Here is a 20,581-nt window from a genome sequence, read left to right as displayed (position 1 = left end):
AAGGACCATTTGACTAGTCTGTAATTTCAACCACTTTTCTTTCATTCCCTGTATCAATGATGACATTTTTACCATACCAATCATAAGTGGGGGCTGGGTCCAGACAGTCTTTCGCACGGGTGGCCTTTTGATGGAGGTTTAGTCATCCTTCGTTCATTTATAACTGATACTTGTTCCCTAGTCATTGGAGACAAGAAAAGCCCTGAGATTGAGTTATTCGTGGACAAATGTTCTCGCACTACATTTCTCTCTCCTGTTTGCACAGTAGCCGGTCCTGGCTTAGTGTATATAGAATTTACGGCAAATGTCGGCTTTTCTCATTCTTAGGGGTGACAGTTTTTACGTATAATCTTCGCGTTATATTTTCTGATTTTATTGAGATCATCGATCTATTTCTACATAAATATAATCCAGGATCCGCAGATCTGATTTATATAAGTGTGCCTTTCCTACTCCTGGCGTGTTGTTATAATAGGACATAAAGACCTATTCTAATTGTATCTCTAGCTCACTTTTTACACAATTTAAGAAAAAACTATACAATTTTACATATCTACCCGGAAAAGGTTTAAAATCAGCATGTCTGAAATCAGTCATTAAGGGGTCTATACGATAGTAAAAGCTTTAGAAAAGGGTAAATCTGGAATATCCCTTCAAACTGAACTGAACAAACGCAGGTCAGAACTAGGAACAGGTAAATTTAGAACCGTCAGGAAATTCTTGTGAACCAAGCATGGGGAAAATACTTGGGAATGATTTAAGAACTCGACGTGCTGTGGGACAATAGATTGTTCCTGGGTGAATGGACTAAAATGGGTTTGAATAATCCGAAGAGGTATCTGTGTCGAGAAAAAGACCCTTTCAACAGCCTTTTCTCAACAGCTTGTGGATTGAAGTTAACTACATGAATTTGGATCATTTGTTATGACCACGAAGATGTGTCGCAGTGGTTCCCGAGAAGTTATAACTAGAGAGACGTTCGCAGCTCCGATAACTGGAAATCCGATTGGCGACTGGAAGAATTCATTAAAGACATGGGAAATGGCAAACGGGCTTACTGTCTCATGGGTGGTTTTATTTACAAAGAAATACATATGCTTCAATTTTAATTTGCCCCTTTATTAAATCAAACTTTCAACACATATGCCTGCTACATTTTAAGTTAATAGTATGACTTGTTGCGGCCCTTTATCCCGAGTTAGTGGCTCTGGAAAGAGCCGGTCTTTTAAACTGCCAAGTTTTTCGATTTGACGCTGGCCGGCGGGGTTTTTGTGGATGTGGCGTCAGTCGGGCGCCTGGCCGCCCTCCGCATCCTCGCCGCTCTCCACTTGTCCGCCTTTCGGAAGACGGTGGCGGGGTTTCTGCCGCGCCTGCCCTTCTTTTTCAGCGACATGCGGTTCTTCCTGCCCGCCGACGGCGGTTTGGACTTCTTAGCCCGTCTCTTGACCACCAACGTCCTCCTGGAGACCTCCTTGCCCGGCACCACCTCCTTCTTCCCCGCCGCAATCTCCAGCTTCTTGCTGAGCCCAACCGAGCCGGCGCTAGCACTGGCCGTCTGCACCAGCGAGCCTTTGGTCACCAGGCTCCGGACGGCCCGGTTCAGCCGCGAGTCGTTTCGGCCCAGCTTGTAGCCGCTGGCAGACAGCATCTTCTTTATGGCGGCCACCGAGAGGCCGCTGCGGTGTTTGGTGTTCGCCACCGCCTTCATGATCTGCTCGGCCACCGTGCAACTGAACTTCTTGTGGCGGTAGGGCCGCCGCTTCTTCTTCGCCGTCACCGCACTGTCCAGCGCCTCCGCCTCGTCCGCATGAGGAGTAGGAGGCCGGAGGAATGGAGCCACCCCCAGCCCACTTGGATCTCTGTCCACCATTCAGTCCGCGCGGCTGCTTATAACTCTTTTCACTTCCTCCCTCCTTCCCCACTCCCGCCGGCGGCTGCTCTGTGCCTTCGGCCGCCGGGCCGGCGCCTCTTAAAGCCGTGGTGCGGACGCGTTAGACTCAACCCGCCGCCCAGGCCCCCCCCACCTGTCCCGCCCAGGCCCCGCCCATCGAGTTTGTGCTTTCTCGCCGTCCAATGACGTCGGGCCGCGGGGAAAATCTAGCGCCGGCTCCGCTCCTACCCCAGGCTGCTTCTTCTTCACACTCCATCCTTTCTATGATTCTATGACATACAGCAATCTGCAGCTGTACTGCCTGGCAGCTGAATTCTCCAAAGGACTTGCGTAGCTCTTTCACTGCTGCCTGGCCAGCCTGGGATTGCGTGCTCTCTGGCATGCACGGGAGGGCAGATGCCAGTGTTGTGGCTGTACTGGAACAGCTTGGCTAGAGGCGCAGCTAGTTCTGGAGCTCAAGTCTTCAGCATGATAGCCAGGATGTTGTCAGGGCCCATAGCCTTTGCTGTATCCAGTGCGTTGAGGTCTTTCTTGATATCACGTGGAGTGAATCGAATTGGCTGAAGACTGGTTTCTGTGATGGTGGGGACCTCGGAAGGAGGCCGATATGAATCATTCACTCGGCACTTCTGGCTGAAGATGGGATGGTTTCAAACCCTTCAGCCTTGCCTTTTGCACTCACGTGCTGGGCCCCACCATCATGAGGTTGGGGATATTCATGGAGCCTCCTCCCGTTAGTTGTTTAATGGTCCATCACTATTCACGACTGGATGTGGCAGGACTGCAGAGCTTTGATCTGATCCATTGATTGTGAGATCGCTTAGCCCTGTCTTCCGCTTTTTAGCATGCATGTAGTCCTGTGTTGCAGCTTCCCCAGGTTGGCACCTCATTTTTAGGTATGCCTGATGGTCCTCCTGGCATGCTCTTCTACACTCCTTATTGAACCAGGGTTGGTCACCTGGCTTGATGGTAATGGTAGAGTGAGGGATATGCCGGGCCATGAGGTTAGATTGTGGTTGAATACAATTCTTCTGCTGCTGAAGGCCCACAGCGCCTCATGGATTCCCAGTTTTGAACTGCTGGATCTGTTCTGAATCTATCCCATTTAGCAGTGGTAGTGCCACACAACACGAAGGAGGGTGTCCTCAGTGTGTAGACAGGACTCCTGTCTCCACAATGATTGTGAAGTTATTGATTGGGGTTAAAATGCCCAAACTAGGAGTGTTCAGGGTTATGTGTTAGGATAACAGCATTTTTTCCCACTGGTATCGAAATCCTCAAAATAGTCAGTAATGTATCCCTCCAATCCACAAGGCGTCTTTTCCGAGAAACAATTAGTGGCTCTTAAAAGAGCCTTTCTGCCGAGGATTTTTCTTGTCCCATTTTCAACCACCGAACCCATAGAGTCCGTCCTTGGCGCTTCAGGGCATAAACCACATCCATGGCAGTGACCGTCTTGCGTTTGGCGTGTTCAGTGTAGGTGACCGAGTCCCTGATGATGTTCTCTAGGAAAACCTTCAACACCCCGCGAGTCTCCTCATAGATGAGGCCGGAGATGCGTTTTACACCCCCTCGGCGAGCCAGGCGGCGGATGGCGGGCTTGGTGATTCCCTGGATATTGTCTCGGAGGACTTTGCGGTGACGCTTAGCGCCACCTTTACCCAAACCTTTGCCACCTTTGCCTCTACCAGACATACTGCCAGCACAATCAGTAATTCTCTAATATCAAGTTAAGGCACCAGCCGACCTTCTTTTATACTGTTGCTGCGGACCTGGTTGAAGAACCAAAGAGGGGCGGAGTCAGCGGACACCGCGACAACTCGCCTTCTTTTTTGCCGTCAAGAAATTGACACTCAACTTCATGTTTCGAAATTGCTGATCAAATATTCATAGTTAAGCAAGCAGTAATCTGTTGATCTATAGCAGACTTTAAAAAAACCCTCCAATAACGTGAGAACGAAACGGATTACATTTATTCTGGCGCATTAACAACAACATAAATGCACATTTTAAAGCGAATCTGAGACCCTCATTCAGTAACGAATGAAACTTGAGACTCAACTCCAATTGTAAATTTTAGAGGTGGAACAACAAATCAAATCATGGTTCTGATTTTTCAAGGCTAAGTCACGTGTTCATCTCACAAATTATCTTTCCTTTTCCTGGTGTTCACTTTCTCTCGAAGAACGGCAATTTCCACCTCCCTTCCAACAACCCCCCTCCCGTCCTTACTTTCTAAAAGAAGAAACTGTGAACTCTCAAGTTAACGGTTAAAGTGAAAGTAACTGGACAAATCTATTATTACCAACGTGTTTATTTTGAGCACGGCCGGTTTACTGGCAGTTTTCTTGCCTTATTACACAGCTCGAGAACTGATTTTTAGTGATTACATTTTCATTCTTGGCCACACCATCTTCCTCGTTTTCAAGAAAATCTCACAAACTTTCAAAAGCTAAAGCTGCCTCCAAGAAGCCTGACCTCCTCTTTTGAGTCTTTGTACAGTTCAACCTCTTAACTCCATCAGGACCAATTCCATCTAAAACCTGAATACAGCTTCCAACTCCGCAGTGGTCTTCAATCATCATAATCCTGAAGAGAATATAAGGAAACAATGTTTGACATTATTTAGGCATTCATTCTTACATCTTCAACTCCCCCTCTCTATATAACCTTTTGGAGCTTTCTCTGTTTTGCTGAAACTATTGCAGTAATTGTCCCGCTGATCTTCCCTGTCTTGTTCCTCCTAAGTTCCAAATAGACCATCCTAAACACCTTCCTCTTCCTGCATCCTCAGTGATTGACTCAAGATTCATTGCACCGTCTCCTAGTCTCTTTAATTCTTATGCAGGACCTAGACTTTGTGGAATTTCGTACTCTGTAGCCTTTCTTTCCTCTTATATTCTACAGGTTCTTAAATCACCAACTTGGTGTCACCCAACCACTATTCTTGATTCACCTCATCTCTTCAACCGTGCTGTTTTGGGACTTGGCTCTTTGCCCAGATTACACATAAAGCGAACACCCGGGGACACATATGGACGTGGATCTTAGGTCAGTTAGAAACATCAAGGAATCGGCAAGTAAGTTTTAAATGTGCGCACTTGTATGCATAAAAGATAAAGATGTTCGATTTGACATATACATAGTTGTGAAAGAAAAGAAAAGACAAAATACAAATGTAAGTGTTGCCACAGCTGGCCCTGCATTGCACTATTGACGCAGTGGGATTTAGGAATTAGTGTTATGGTCAATGATTAGGGGTTAGGGTAAGTGTTAGAAGTTAGTGCTTAAGGTTAGGAATTGGGGCTAGGGTGTTAAGGCTTGGGTGTTAGGGTAAGTGTTAGTGCTTGGGGTTATAGGGTGTTAGGATTAGGGTTAAAGATAGGGGTTAATGGTTGGGATTAGGGTTTGGGTTAGAAACGGCTATTAGCAACACTGTTGTCACTAGATGCCTCCAACAAATAAATGAGAACGCGGACACATTTAAACCAACTGTTATTTGACTGAGATTGGAGAGGAAATATTAGTCCATGTACCTGAACTTAATTTAATGCATCCAAAGTGTTTTAGTACAATGCTTATTTGGTTAAGAATGAAAGTGCCAAGTGCCTGACCTTAAAATTGATGTTCAGTTTCTCCTCATTGCAAACGAAAAAGACCGCCAGGGCAGCATTATAACAGTGGATGTTGCTGTGATTCGAGACCATGGTCTCAAATTCTCCCAACAGTTTCGGGATAGTTTAGTCAGTGTCTGGCGAAATTAGATTAACCTCGCCACGGGACGAGGATGGAATAAGAATTCCTCGGAGTTGCCAACATTTTTGGTCTTTGAAACGATCAAAGCTAAGCTTCCCAGTGAAAAGTTTTCCCAGACCAATCCTATAGGATCCGTCAGATTTTTCGGCAACATCGCGGAATTCATTCCCCGAAGGGCACTTTAGGCTGTTCGGAAATTGGTGATCAGAAAATAAAGACCTTTTAAAGTGAAATCGCACTACGGGCACTGCTACTCCAGCTGGAATTTTTACTTTAATAAATCCAGCAGTGACACAATAAAACCGTTTGGGAAACGTGGACTGAAATGTTGGCATCGAGTTTAGTAATTTCAAAAAAAGGAATGCGACGCTAACGGGACCGCACGGTGCAAGGGCAAGAAAGGCGCCTGGCAATAAATTCAAATGTGATCAGGAGAATTGAAAAACAAAACATGTGTATTCCTGCGTTTTTTGCGATATCCTGGCCCATCTCCCAGTGATTTCCCCGCTGATATCTTTTATGTGACTCAAGTTTGTGAAATCGCTGGGTCGCTGCCCGGTTGAAACTACGACACATGCCTCAGTCAGGCGTGCTTTGACACCATTGGTTAAAAAGCGGTCACCCTTATGCTGATTTCTGATTGGCTGTGGCCGGGCAGTTTTGGGCGATATCTTCAATCCGCTTATGCAAATGAGGTTCCCTGTTGCATCACAAACGGTTTACCGTTGGGAGATTTGAATTTTCAAAAACTGGCCGCGGGAACGAGTTTAACCGTCAAAAGTGCTCATTAATCTCAATGGCCTCAAATTATGCTCATAATATTCCTCCAAACCTGTTTATTGCGGCCTGTTTCTGTGCTGTATATCCTATGTAATATATAGTTTCTGAAGAACCATTTTTCAACAATGCACCTTTATATTATTAGACTTTAGGAGGGATTGTCTTCTCCCTTGATAATTTAGTATGAATAAATATATTTAGTATTAGCCCTTTTGCTCCATATCCTGAGGTTGTCTACAACGGTGAACACTTTGAAGATCTGATTCTTCCCTACCTTTCTTTTCATCTCCAAGGTCTTCAAATGTATTGTCACTGCCCAACTCCATGGTTATTTCTTATTTAAGTGCTTTCAGTCCTCACAGCAGTGATGTCCCTGGACAAGGTTACCAATTATGTTCTTTCTAACTGTGGCGCGCAACCCCTCCTTGACCTCTTGCAAGGCACCACACGATTAATCACTCCCTCCTCCTCTACCATCTCCTGTCTGGTCCGCCCTCACTTGGTTCCACTGCAGTCCAATCTGTCCCAGCACATAGCCAGATACCTTCTGGCCGGCGTGGCTAACTCAAGGTTCGTGGCCGCATGCTTCTTCTCAGTGGCATCATCCTTCGACGTGTGGGTCAACTTCCATGTGTATGTTGGTGACAGTAAGCTGTACCACCTTTAGCTCTTCAGCCACCACTGTGCTGTTTGACTGCTCACTCGACATTTAGTCATGAATAAAGTAGAACTTCCCACAGCTTAACACCAAACCCAATTCTGTTTGGCTCCCATTAAGAACTGTTCCTTAGCGCCCATACCATCCCCACCCTGGGTTGTTTATTCAGCCTAAATATGATGCCATGTTTGACCCTGAACTGTACTTCAAACCTCATTTTATATGCATCACCCGGAGTATCTAATTCCACCTCCACAACATCATCTGTTTCAGTTTCTTCCTTTGCACTACTGCTGTTGAAACTCTTATCCACACTTTGGCCAACTTGGCTCATTGGTCGCACCCTCACCTCTGAATCAAAAGGTTCAAGCTACACTCCCGGGACTTAAGCATACAATCTAGACCAAGGCTTCTGTGTAGTACTGAGGGAGCGCTGCACTGTTGGAGGTGCTGTATTACAGGTGAGATGTTTAACTGAGGACTAATGATCTGGAGACATGGGTTGAAATCCCACCACGGCAGCTGGGGAATTTAAATACAGTAAAATTAAATAAAAATCTGGAATAAAAAGATAGTATCAGTAACGGTGACCATGAAACTACCAGATTGTTGTAAAAACCCATCTGGTTCACTAATGTCCTTTAGGGAAGGAAATCTGCCATCATTACCCGGTCTGGCCTACATGTGACTCCAGACCCACAGCAATGTGGTTGACTCTTAACTGCCCTCTGAAATGGCCAAGCAAGCCACTCCGTTGTATTCAAGAAGGTGGCTCACCACCACCTTCTCGAGGGCAATTAGGAATGGGCAATAAATGCCGGCCTTGCCGATGACGCCCGCATCCTGAGAATAAAATTAATTGTTCAGGTGAATGCAAAAGATCCCATGGCACTATTTGAAGAAGAGCAGAGGAGTTCTCCTGCAGCCCTGGCCAACATTTCTCCCTCAGCTAACATTAGTAAAACAATTTATCTTATTATTGTTTGTAGGACCCTACTGTGTGCAGATTGGCTGTCGTACTTGCCTACGAAATGGCAGTGACTACACTGCAATTAATTGGCTGTGGAATGTTCTGAAAGAAGCTATATAAATGCAAGTTCTTTCTTTCTTTCTTGTTACTTCCAGGTTTGGCTTCCACAACATTATTTTTTATTTTCTCAGAATGAGGGTGATGCCAGCAAAGCCACATTTTATTGCCCATCCCTGGTTACCCCGAAGTTGTGGCGATGAGCCTTCTCCTTGAACTGCAGCAGTCCTTGTGGTGATGTTGTTCCCTTGATGGTGTTGGTTATAGAATTCCAAGACTTTGGACCAGTGATGATGATGTAACGATGGTATATGTCCGAGTCAAGATGTTGTGTGACTTCAAAGTGAAGAGGGAGGTGATGATGTTCCCATAATATTACTGCTTTATCCTCTGATAGGTCACGGGGATGGGAGGTGCTGTTGAAATAAGCTGGGTGCGTTGATGATGTGCATCCTGTCGATAGTACAAATCGCAGCCAAAGCGCTCTGGTGTAGATACTGAATCAGTGACGGGGCACTGATCAAGCAGAATTGTCCTTTTCCATACAGTTTTGAGTTCCTTGGTGTTGTTGCAGCTGCGCCCATCCAGGCTAGTGACAAGTATTCCATTACTCTCCTGACATGAGCCTTGCAGATAGATGGCGGAGGAGCTTTGAGGAGTCAAGACGTGAGCTACTCATCACAGAATGTGCAGTCTCTGTCCTTCTCTTGAAACCACGTTGCTCATATGGCTGGTCCAGTAAAGCTTCTGCTCAATGGTGACCCTCCCACCCCATGATGTTGATGGTGTGGGAGGGGAAATTAATCGGCCTTCCAAAAGATAGGAGAATTGCACATGAGGATAGGTTACAGTATCAAGTATATACAACGAGGGGTTTCATTGTTATGACCCCTCTCCACCCCAGGCTATTTTATTGTATGGCTAGATATTGGGCAGTTAAGTTAAACTCCTAATCACACGTGATGCAGGGTCTGCTTATGGGAGAGACCGCTGTTACTGAGCACAAGAGAATATCCCAAAAATTTGTAACAGGTAGCAAGGAGTGTCGTAGATTGGATTTTTTCCCAACACCTCTACTCATGAAAAGAGCTGGAAGACAGTTTTCATAAGCAGACAAAGCATCTTATTAACTAAAACTTGCATCTAGATTTTCCCCTGTGTTAAGTTACCCATAGCCCAGGTCGAATAATTAACCCAGACTTCAGTAACTCGGGTACTGGAGGATCTGTGGATGCCCACCATCTATCACATCAGAAGGCAGAAAGTTTCACACCACTAGACCGTGGGTATACAGTCTAAACTACTTGATCAGATTTATTTACAGATATAATAATACACAGAAGCAGGGAGATAAGCAAATACCAACAATACAATAACCAATCTTGCTGTATATACAAACTGGATTGACTATTTAACAATCTTCACCTTGGCAACTCCTTAGAAACAGATGAATAGAAAATAGGGCAGGTTCCGTTATGACAGTACGCTCGTCCCCCACCCGATTTTTCTGTATTCGTTGGGCCCAGGCAATTGAGTACCTCACCTGCAGGAGGAAAACGATCCGCCCTACATCTTCTCTGTTAAAGTTGCATACATTAAGACTTTAAATCCTCGTGCGTAAGGCATCAAAGTATCTTTATCTTAATCGATTTCTGAACAAAAGCCATTTTGACCTGATCCATGAGTGACTGCCTCCAGTCTTCCACTTTGAAACCTAATTAAGAGAGAGCAGTCTCCTTTTTGCACCTGAATTAAAATCATATAAAATAAAGACAGGCACTCTTGTTTTCAGGTTTTGCGGTCCTGAACAGGGTAGGGCGAGGGGAGGAGTTTAGTCATGATGCTCCACCATTGTCTGTGGGGCAGGCTAAAATGGACCAGCTGGTCTTTTCCTGCCCATCAATTTTCGCATACTCAATAGTATCGATAAAGTAAAGAGCGATCAGGGAGGTTACAACAAAGAGAGAGAGAGAGAGAGATTAAAGGCTATTAGTGGGAGAAGGATCACCGAGCGAATATTGTACTTCACCATTAATAAGATCACAATGGACTGATCATGCTAACCATAGTGACAATGCTGTCATTCCACACAATTCCCATGTGCCTCCTCTTACAAAATCATCTAGATTTCAATGAAAAAGGAGGAAATAAAATGTTTTTTAAGAAAAATTAATTACTTCAGATAAATGTGAACTCTTGTTGTAACTGGTGCTCAGTAAATGAGGCTGGTAAAGTAAATTTTACATTTACATTTACTTTGTGACTATTTCTAGTAAGCAAACAAGGTAGCTGTTTATTCTGCTTTGGTAAAATACATACCTAGAAATATATATTTTATATCTGTATATTTATATCTATAGCTATATATATATTTATATATATATAAATAATGTCCATTTGAGATAATAGGAGGCAAGTTAGAAAGAAGGTTCCTTGAGGAACTTATTATCCAGGACAGCTTGGGCAGGGGAGAGGGCTTGAAGGATTCTCTGTGAGTGGTATTAGTATTGTAAAGTGTTTCAATGACTAACAGAACTAGGTGGTACAGTGGACCTCACCCAGAAGACATTGGCCTTTCAGCTCTGGGACTGGAGTTCAAAACCAAGACGTCACCTCTGTTGCTTGTGAAATGAGTTTGGGCCCAATTCTATGTGGTCATGTCCCCCCCCCACCCCCGACACCTCCCCCGCCCCCCCCCCCCCCCCCCCCCCCGCGACCCCCTTCCCCCGCCAACCACAGCACAAAACGGCCGCATAATTCGGTGCAGAATTGGCTATCTCACTCAGAGAGACCACTGGAGGTTGATGTGGGAAATAGAAAATACCACATTGGTTCCGTAGGGGGTCTTCCTCTGGCACCGAGGCTGAGGCACCTTCTTGGAGCAGAGCTTTATTCTGTATCTAATCATACTATACACCCAATGCTTGATGCCAATGCTGGGTACCACAAGTGGAAAATGTTGGATTTTCCCAGCACTAATGCTCTTTCTTACCTTGTCAAATATTCATGAAAATCCATTTGATTCAATGGATTTAGCTGGCGTTTGCCTGGCATCCCATTTTACACTGGGCACCCCAGAATCACAAGAGAACCGCCCCCCCCCACCCCTACTGCCAACCTTATGACTTGAGGGTGACAATTTTCGTTAAACTTGTTGTCATCCAGCTTATCATCCACGTCCTGATAATCAATGTTGGCTGGCTGTCTGATGAGGGTGGAGGCATCTCACGAGTATCTCACGACTGAGCTTGATCCTGTTTACTCATCATCTACACACACGCACTTTCCAGTAGGATATGCTGAATAGTGATCAGAAGCAATTTCCAGCCCCCCAAACCCCGTAGTAGTGAGGTCAATTGTAGCCACAATACCCGTTGAGATCCATTAAGTCAGCATAGACCTGGGATTAAACCTGTGGACTTTTCTTGCCCATATGATTCCACTACTCACTAGATAAACCTGCTGAGCTAGTGGAGTCGGAGATAGTGAGACTGCCAATTTAGGGTAATCTTCCGAGTATATTCTAATAGCGCGGAATACTCACCCATCGCCAATGCATATCGCTTGCAATTTTCCAATATGTACATGTAATGGTTGAGTTTCGTCACCACCAGCAACTAGGAAAATGTAAACTTTTGTGCTTTTGTGTCAATTTATAGGCATTAGGAATTGGATTGATTCTCCCCAAAATACATTTCAAGTAGAACCCTTGCGACGCTCTCGGGCAAATTGTAGCACCACGGCTGTTGTCCTGATTGAGTGTGAAGTGGGGAAAGAGTTAAAATAACATCGCTGGCAGCTCACAGAATGGTGTAAGAGAGGCAGTTGCTGACATGAAAGACCACATCCATAAGGTGTGGTCAAGAAAGCCGACCTTTGAGACTAAAAACAACTCAGTTGAGACATGGTGCCTAGCAATTCAGCTGCCCTTATGGTTTTGTTATCTGGGTCACAATGCTTCCAAGTTATTTTTTAATCAGCGTTCAGCAGTTTGAGTGATTGATTGAGTATGCAGCTTGCACATGTTTACCTTAGAACATGTAACCCAATCCGTGAAGGTGCATGTGGGCCAAGATCCAATCAGGTTGCAGGAATGAATTGTGCATGAGGCCACCATGCTTATTTGGATGTATAAAAATGTAATGCTTGCTGTAACAATTTGGAGAAGTCTGGCTAAGACAGAGCAGATTGTCTCCCCACCGGTGTAATAAAGACGGCTTGACTATCGATCTGAAAACCTTGTGTCGAGTGTTGGTTTAAAATACTCCACACCAAGTGCAACTAACAGAACCTGGACAGGGGATGACACCTGGGATCTTCACACATTAGATGATGCAGTACCAGGCTGAGAATTTTAAATATGAGATGTTGAGGGATCAGTTGTCAATGTAGGTCAGTGAAGACTGGGTGAATGGGATTTAGTGCGGAATAAGATATGGGCAGACATACTTTGGATGAGCTGAAGTTTATGGAGGGTGGGGGATTGAAGGCTAGCCAAGAGATCATTCGAATAGTCACGTATGGGGGTGACAAAAGAAATAGATGAGGGTTTCAGTGGAAGATGGGCTGAGACAGGGTCAGAGGTGGGCAGCGTTATGTAGGTAGAAGTAGATGGTCTTTGTGATGGAGAGATTATGCAGTTGGAAGCTCAGCTAAGGGTTGACTAGGATGCTGTGGTTGCAAACAGTCTGATTCACCTGAGCTAATGACTGGGCAGGGGATGGAGTTGATATTAAGGGTATAGAGCTTGTGGCATGTCCAAGTCCAATTTTGCCCTCAATGTCTTTTGAAGTGAGGTTTCTGGACAGACTTCATTGAATTTAAGGATTATAAAGTTGGTTGGTCCAGAAATACAATTCACAGCACCCAAACAGCCCTAACAAACGTCATGAACATCATTCTCTGTAACTGTGACCGTGACGTTCTATCACTCCTGACCTTCCTCAATCTCTCTGTAACCTTTGAGATTCCATCATTGTCCTGCAACAGCTTGCCTCCATTGTCCAGCTCAGGGGGACAGCTCTCAATTGTTTCTACTCCAACCTTTGTGAATGCAGCCACAGCATCTCTATCAATGGCTTCTCTTCCCATCCTCGCACCATCATCTGAGGAGGCCCCCGAGCATCCATCTTGACCCTCTCCTCTTCTTCACCTGCAGGCTGCCGCTTGGTGACATCATCCAAAGATATGGGGGTCAATTGCCACATTTGCGCTGATGGCACCCAGCACAACCTCGCCACCACCTCGCACAACCTCTCCACCACCTCGCACAACCCCTCCACCACCCAGCACAACCACTCCACCACCCAGCACAACCTCTCCCCACCCAGCACAACCTCTCTATCACCCAGCACAACCTCTCCACCACCCAGCACAACCTCTCCACCACCCAGCACAACCTCTCCACCACCCAGCACAACCTCTCCACCACCTCGCACAACCTCTCCACCACCCAGCACAATCACTCCACCACCCAGCACAACCTCTCCCCACCCAGCACAACCTCTCCACCACCTCACAAAACCTCTCCACCACCCAGCACAACCTCTCCACCACCCAGCACAACCTCTCCACCACCCAGCACAACCTCTCCACTGCCTATGCGACCAGGAGTGCGTTGGAATAGTCAAGTCTAGAGGTACCAAAGGCATGGATGAGGGTTTCAGCAGCAGATGAGCTGAGGCAGAGGCGGGGTCGGGCGATGTACTGGCGGCGGAAATAGGCGGTCTCAGTGATGGCGTGGATATGTGGTTGGAAGCTCATCTGAGGGGGGTGGGGGTTCAAATATGACACCGCGGTTGCGAACAGTCTGGCTCAGCCAGCTGCCCAGGGAGAGGGAGGGAGTCGGTGGCGTGGGGACACAGTTAGTGGCGGGGACCGAAGACGATGGCTTCAGTCTTCCCAACATTCAGCTGGATCAATGTCAGGCAAGCAGTCTGCAATTTAACAGGGCAACGTATGGTACCAAAAATATATTTTTCAACAGAAAATGCTGGAGATACTCAGCAGGCCAGGCTGCATCCGTGGAGAGAGAAACAGAGTTAACGTTTCAGGTCTGGGACCCTTCATCAAGTATTTCCAGCATTTTCTGCTGTTATTTCAGATTTCCAGCATCCACAGTATTTTGCTATTGTAATATATTGTTCAAGCTGCAGCCATGTGGAGACTCTCCCCCACGTGCCTGAAACAAGCTGCAACACCATGAGCGTTTCTGATTGGCCAGTTGGCACCCCTTGTTCCTAACTCACAATAGATACTTATGCGCTGGTTCACCAATCGGAATCCTTCACTTTCTGATTCCTCAGTTGCATACGCCTAGCTATTAAATAGCGCGTCCGGGAGACTTTCTCCATCACAAACCTTCGCATCCATTCACCATGCCTGAAGTGGCGTCCAAGGGCATCGCCCCGAAAAAGGGGCCGAAGAAAGTAGCCACCAAGAAGCGGGCCAAAGGCGACAAGAAGCGCAGGAAGACCAGGAAGCTGAGTTACAGCATCTACATCTACAAGGTGCTGAAGCAGGTCCACCCCGATACCGGCATTTCCTCCTCGGCTATGAGTGTCATCAACTCGTTCATCACCGACATCTTCGAGTGCATCGCCTGCGAGGCCTCCCGCCTGATCCGCTACAGCAAACGCCAGACCATCTCCTCCCGGGAGATCCAGACCGCCGTCTGCCTCCTGCTGCCCGGGGAACTGGCCAAGCACGCCGTCTCGGAGGGGATGAAAGCGGTCACCAAATACACCAGCTGCAAATAAAGCCTCTCGGTCCTCCCACCTTAAAAACTCAACCAAAAGGCTCTTTTCAGAGCCACTCACGAGATCCAGAAGGGGCTATTTATTTTCATTTGACTGATTGACTGATGACATTTGAAATATGGACAGCAAAAAAAATGAAAGTTATCTTTATTTAATTAACCCTCGCCGTTTCTTTTTTTTGTCGTATGTTCAGATTTTGGTGATGTGTTTTTGTAATACATCGTTAATTTAAAATAGATTGAAATTGAACAATAACAAAATGATGCATTGTCACTGCCCTGTTTTGTACAACACTCATTTAGAAGCGGGTCGCTGACAAGCTAAAATGATATTAAATCTGGAACCAGTAATTTTAAAGGATCAATTTGCCATAATTCAAATTTAATAATGAATTATTCAGTCTCACATGCCATTTAAATGATTATTCAGTCCCACAGACGCTATAATTTTAATTAAAATGATTATTCAGTCGCACAGATGACAATTTTTAGCAATTATTATTATTTAGTCTCACAGATGCCATAGTTTTAATTGTTATTCAGTCCCAGAAACCATAATTTGTAACGATTATTATTCAATCCCACAGATGCAATAATTTTAACAATAATGATTATTATTCAATCCCACAGATGCCATGATTTTAATAACAGTGGTTATTCAGTCCCACAGAGGGCCATCATTTTAACAATAACGAGTATGATTCACAGCCGTGCTCTTATTCTATAAGCCGCCTTTTTCGTTGGTGTTCATTTTCCCTCCCTTTTTCTTTGGTGTCCGAAGTTGGAGTGGATTGAAAAACGCGCCAATCAGAGGCAGAGATTTGCCGTGTTTGCAGCCAATCAGAAGGCGCGGCTCGGCCGGCGACTGCTATAAAAGCCGCAGCCCGGAGCCCGGAGAAACAGCAGTAGTTTGAGAAGAATGGCGAGGACAAAGCAGACGGCGCGCAAGTCAACCGGGGGCAAAGCTCCCCGCAAGCAGCTGGCTACCAAGGCGGCCCGCAAGAGCGCCCCGGCTACGGGCGGGGTGAAGAAGCCTCACCGCTACCGGCCCGGCACCGTGGCTCTGCGGGAGATCCGCCGCTACCAGAAGTCCACCGAGCTGCTAATCCGCAAACTGCCCTTCCAGCGCCTGGTACGCGAGGTCGCGCAAGATTTCAAGACCGACCTGCGTTTCCAGACCTCGGCCGTCATGGCCTTGCAGGAGGCCAGCGAGGCCTACCTGGTGGGGCTGTTCGAGGACACCAACCTGTGCGCCATCCACGCCAAGCGGGTCACCATCATGCCCAAGGACATCCACCTCGCCCGGCGCATCCGTGGCGAGCGCGCCTAAGCCTCCCGCCGCTGGCAATCTTGACCCATTTGAGGAACGGGAACTTAAAACCAAACGGCTCTTTTAAGAGCCACTTCAATCCTTGTGGGGAAAAGCTATAATGCAGAGAAACCTGAATAACCCAATATTTACATTACAATATTTATATCCCGCATTTATCCCAATTGTTTCCAGTCAAGTATCCCAAGTTTGCAGACATCCTTTGCATTTAGTTTGGTGTTTTATTTATATCTTGCATTTATCCCAATTGTTTTCCGCCTGGCATATTAAGTTTCAAGCATTGTACATGTAAACCATCATTTGCCTGAAAAGTGTCGCAGGCAAATTGAAAAAAAAACAGCAATTGTTGGAAAACACTCAGCAGGTCAGGCAGCATCTGCAGAAAGAGCAAAACCGAGATGGTGCGGAGAAAAGGGATTGAATCGGGCTGAAGGAAGGTTATACTAAACAATTACAAATCACTGATTAGGCCCCAGCTGGAATATTGTTCAATTCTGGGCACCCCACTTTAGGAAGGATGTTAAGGCCTTGGGGAGGGGGCAGAGGAGATTTAGAGAATGCAGCATTTTGTTCAAAATTCTAAGCTGTTTTTAAAAAATTATCGTGGTCAAAAAGAATTTCATCAACAAGCCCACGTTGCTTCCAAAGAATTGAGACAGCTACTCATTGAAGGAACAAATAATCTTTAATAATTTTGAATACTGTAACAATCGTTCGATCGTTTTTCTTTTTTAATGTTGGCCACGAATTTACATTTTCAATTTAGAGCAGATTTTACATTGAAAACAAAGGGGTGCCTCCAGCCAGTAATTAATTTTCACAGCATTTTAACAAAGTATTAGAACTAAAAAAGTCTGGGATGAAACATTTCGTCTGGAAGTCCGCTGGTAGATCTCTGAAGTTATTCAAATTAAAGTGGAGAATCTGGCTGAAGTTCTTTAAAAAGAGGTGGGTGGCTCTGAAAAGAGCCTTTGTGGTCCGTTGAATCGATTTATTGATGTTTGTCCTTTAGGCATAAACCTTGCTGGGGTGGCCAGTTTTCTTGGGCAGCAGCATGGCCTGGATGTTGGGCAGGACCCCGCCCTGGGCTAGGGTGACCCCGCCCAGCAGCTTGTTGAGCTCCTCGTCGTTGCGGATGGCGAGCTGCAGGTGGCGGGGGATGATGCGGGTCTTCTTGTTGTTGCGGGCTGCGTTGCCGGCCAACTCCAGGATCTCGGCGGTCAGGTAGACCGTGACTCCGGCCCCCACCCACTCCGAGTAGTGGCCCTTGCGCAATAGGCGGTGGATGCGGCCCACCGGGAACTGCAGACCGGCTCGGGAGGTGCGGGTCTTGGACTTGGCACGTACTTTGTCTGCAGTTTTACCACGACCTGACCTCTTATTGCAAACTCTCATCGACTCTAATGAGCCGCTATATTTGCCGAGCAATTCTCATTTTATACCTTTCAGCCAGATCGAGATGCGGTCGTTTCTCATTGGTTGAATAACTTTAATTTGTTTCTGATTCGTCTATAACTCAGCAGAACAATAGACACATTACAAAAATTTAGCGAATAGGAAGCGGCGTCTTACCCATCCCTAATTAGCATACTTTGTCTCATGGACCAAGGGCAAACTTTTGGGGCATAGCGCGGCCGAAATTGGCTCCCTCAATATCAGTAACAAAAATCAAGCTGTCAATCCAGTTTCTCCATGCCAGCTTGTAAAATGAAAATACACCAAACTGACAAGCAGTTTGCGCTAATAAAAACAGAAAATGCTGGAAAAACTCAGCAGGTCAGACAGCATTTGTGGAGAGAGAAACAAAATTAACGTTTCAGGTCGATGATCTGAAACGTTAACTCTGTTTTTCTCTCTCTCCACAGATGCTGCCTGGCCTGCTGAGTGTTTACAGCATTTTCTGTTTTCATTTCAGATTTCCAGCATCCGCTGTGCGTTCTTTCTGCAAGCAGATTGCGTTTACGGTAGGCTTTTGTCTGAGGGATTGTGAAACAAAAATAAAAGCATTTCAAGAGAAGCGTAATAAATGCAGCATTCCCCTACATAGATTTTCAATAGCTGTAAGAACATACACAAAGGAAATATTCAGTTCCTGGAGGTGGTGCAGAAAAACGCCGCTTAACTTTTCGTCTTGTTCCAGTTTTTATTTTATCTATTGTAAGGTCATTAATCATTTTAACGCTCAATATTATTACAAATAGAAGGAAGACGATTGGGCAATTGGGATCGAATATTGCACACTGCCCCCTGCCGTTTTCTACTGCAGCCAAGGCAAGTCATGAAGATCTCGTGTGATTTATCCAACTGGAAAGAAATGCTATTGGCTGAAGTTAACACGCTTTCTATTCGAGACGAGAGGCACGTTTCAGATGACTTTCTTATCGCTTCCACCTTTCTTCCTAGCCTCTAAGATTCGTTTTGCACGTCTCATGTGGTTGTCTGCATTAATTTTTTTTCTGCCATAACTCCCAAAGGAAAGGCAATATAAAGGCCGTCACACATTGCCCCTAAATCCTGGGTGAATTCAGCAGATTGCAGTCTTGTGAGCCATTGTGTGTAGCTCTGTCTCTCCTCGTTGTCTAAAGCAGCAAAGAAAATAGCATGAAGTGACTCACCGATATCCCACACAGAACGCTCCTGTCTGAACTCGCAATCCACTTGGATTCTTAATATTCACCCGATTTTATTTTGATGCCAATCCAGGCCTTCAGCAAATTCTCGCAATTCCCCTTTCTTTGAGCGGCGAACAGCAGCTACAGGGCTCGCCTATAAAAGTACGCGAAACCATTTACTTCATCAATATAACCTCTAATTTACCATTTAGTCCTGCGATTGAGACAGTGCCATATTATTAAATCCGGATATTCACCTGAATGATACTGACCAACTACTGTGTTTGTTGTGCCTAATATTGCATTAGCCCAATCACCAAAACATGCAACTAAATCGTTCTACAACTATGTGTCACTGAATCAGTGACGATCAATGCACTCACACGGGCTCTCTATGATAATTCGACTTTTTAGTTACAGATTTCCAAAAGGCCGAAGAGCAGGTAATAGGGTCGGTGCGTTTGTCGGTGTCACACTAACATACCACTAGAGTAGTTTTGTTGCTATGTAGAATCGTCAATTAAAATTGTTAGCTTGCCAAAAACGGCTTTAATCTGATTGCAGATTTTTTAATGTAATTAATAGAGCCTTAATAAAGCATTGTGGAAGGACATGAGAAGCTTGGGCGTTTACAGATAACAATTGCAAAATTCAGGGTGATAACACAACTTTTCCTGCTTTTTTTTTCTGCTGGAGTCTTGAGTTGAGCTAAGCACACACCAATCACATTCAATATTCCACAGCAGCTAGCTGCTAACACGCACCGACTTAAACGGCAGTGTCGAGAAATTAGCAAACTATCCGCAGGTTAACTGATGCGAACGCTCCCGGCAAAAGTTTGGTCACAAAGGATGCCCACAGAAGCGGCCTACTCGACATCCTATAATGACGGGGAAGTGTTTTAAGTGGAGTTAGAATCCACCAGATGCGGCTCCATGCACAGCAGCTAGACATTTCATCATTTGACACACCTTTCTGTTGATATCGACCCATAACAACCAGCCTACAAACAACTTCCCGGGCACATGTGTTGGCTCCGAACTACGAGAACCACAATTTCAAAGTGCACACTGTTGCCAGACAGCTGAATTGAACGCACAGTTGCACAAATGGGCATGCTGTTCAACGTTTTAAAAATTAGCTGTTTGATTTAATTTCACATGAGGAACTAAACCAAGTAGCCTTCATTAGATGAATCTTTAAATAATTGGCAAAAGAACGAGAGAGGAGATTTTTTCTTTAGGCAACGAGTTGTTGTGATCTGGAACGCACTTCTTGAAAGCAGGGTGGAAGCAGATTCAATGGGGAATTGGATAAATACTTGAAAAGGAAAACAAAAAATTGCAGGGCTATGGGGAAAAGAGCAGAGGAGTGGGACTAATTAGATAGCTCTTTCAAAGAGCCGGCACAGGCACGATGGGTGGAATAGCCTCCTTCTGTGGTGTATGATTTTACATGTAAGGAAATAGCTTTAAAAAAAATGGGGAAAAAAGGCTAATATTTTAAACAGCAGAAATATCATAATTTGTGACATCACCCTCGGGGAAACGATTATTCGTTTTAATCTTGAAGTAAGTGCGACTTAGGAATAGTTGAGACGAGTAGCATAGGTGCATTTAAGGGAAAGCTAGATAAGTACATTAGGGAGAAGGGAATAGAAAGATATGCTGATGGGGTGAGATGAAGAGGAGTGGGAGGAGACTCGTGTGCAGCATAAACAGCGGCATAGACCAGTTGGGGCAAATGGTTTGTTCCTGTGCTGTAGAATCT

At 45.4% G+C, this 20,581-nt stretch overlaps 4 protein-coding genes and 1 pseudogene across 4 annotated transcripts; 2 read left to right on the top strand and 3 right to left on the bottom strand.

The window, feature by feature from the left end:
- Window positions 1-1,103: 1,103 nt before the first annotated feature.
- On the bottom strand, window positions 1,104-1,898 carry LOC147096117 (histone H1.4-like). The gene has a single exon (XM_085974091.1). It carries the CDS (start codon window positions 1,868-1,870, stop codon window positions 1,226-1,228), a length of 645 nt encoding a protein of 214 aa, XP_085830217.1. The 5' UTR covers window positions 1,871-1,898; the 3' UTR covers window positions 1,104-1,225.
- Window positions 1,899-3,276: 1,378 nt separating this feature from the next.
- On the bottom strand, window positions 3,277-3,586 carry LOC147096116 (histone H4-like; annotated as a pseudogene).
- A 10,903-nt stretch (window positions 3,587-14,489) lies between these two features.
- LOC147096115 (histone H2B 8-like) lies at window positions 14,490-14,985 on the top strand. Its single transcript, XM_085974090.1, has one exon. It carries the CDS (start codon window positions 14,490-14,492, stop codon window positions 14,868-14,870), a length of 381 nt encoding a protein of 126 aa, XP_085830216.1. The 3' UTR covers window positions 14,871-14,985.
- Window positions 14,986-15,788: 803 nt separating this feature from the next.
- Window positions 15,789-16,199, top strand: LOC147096114 (histone H3-like). The gene has a single exon (XM_085974089.1). It carries the CDS (start codon window positions 15,789-15,791, stop codon window positions 16,197-16,199), a length of 411 nt encoding a protein of 136 aa, XP_085830215.1.
- A 666-nt stretch (window positions 16,200-16,865) lies between these two features.
- Window positions 16,866-17,594, bottom strand: LOC147096113 (histone H2A-like). Its single transcript, XM_085973776.1, has one exon. It carries the CDS (start codon window positions 17,592-17,594, stop codon window positions 17,208-17,210), a length of 387 nt encoding a protein of 128 aa, XP_085829902.1. The 3' UTR covers window positions 16,866-17,207.
- Between the last annotated feature and the right edge of the window lie 2,987 nt (window positions 17,595-20,581).

This window comes from Somniosus microcephalus, unplaced genomic scaffold (assembly GCF_052327205.1).
Source record: "Somniosus microcephalus isolate GS21.2 unplaced genomic scaffold, FLI_Smic_1.0 unresolved_chr1, whole genome shotgun sequence".
NCBI classification, from domain to species: Eukaryota; Metazoa; Chordata; class Chondrichthyes; order Squaliformes; family Somniosidae; genus Somniosus; species Somniosus microcephalus.
The sequence above is the reverse complement of the archived record's forward strand: the minus strand, read 5'-3'. Positions and strand labels throughout refer to the sequence as shown.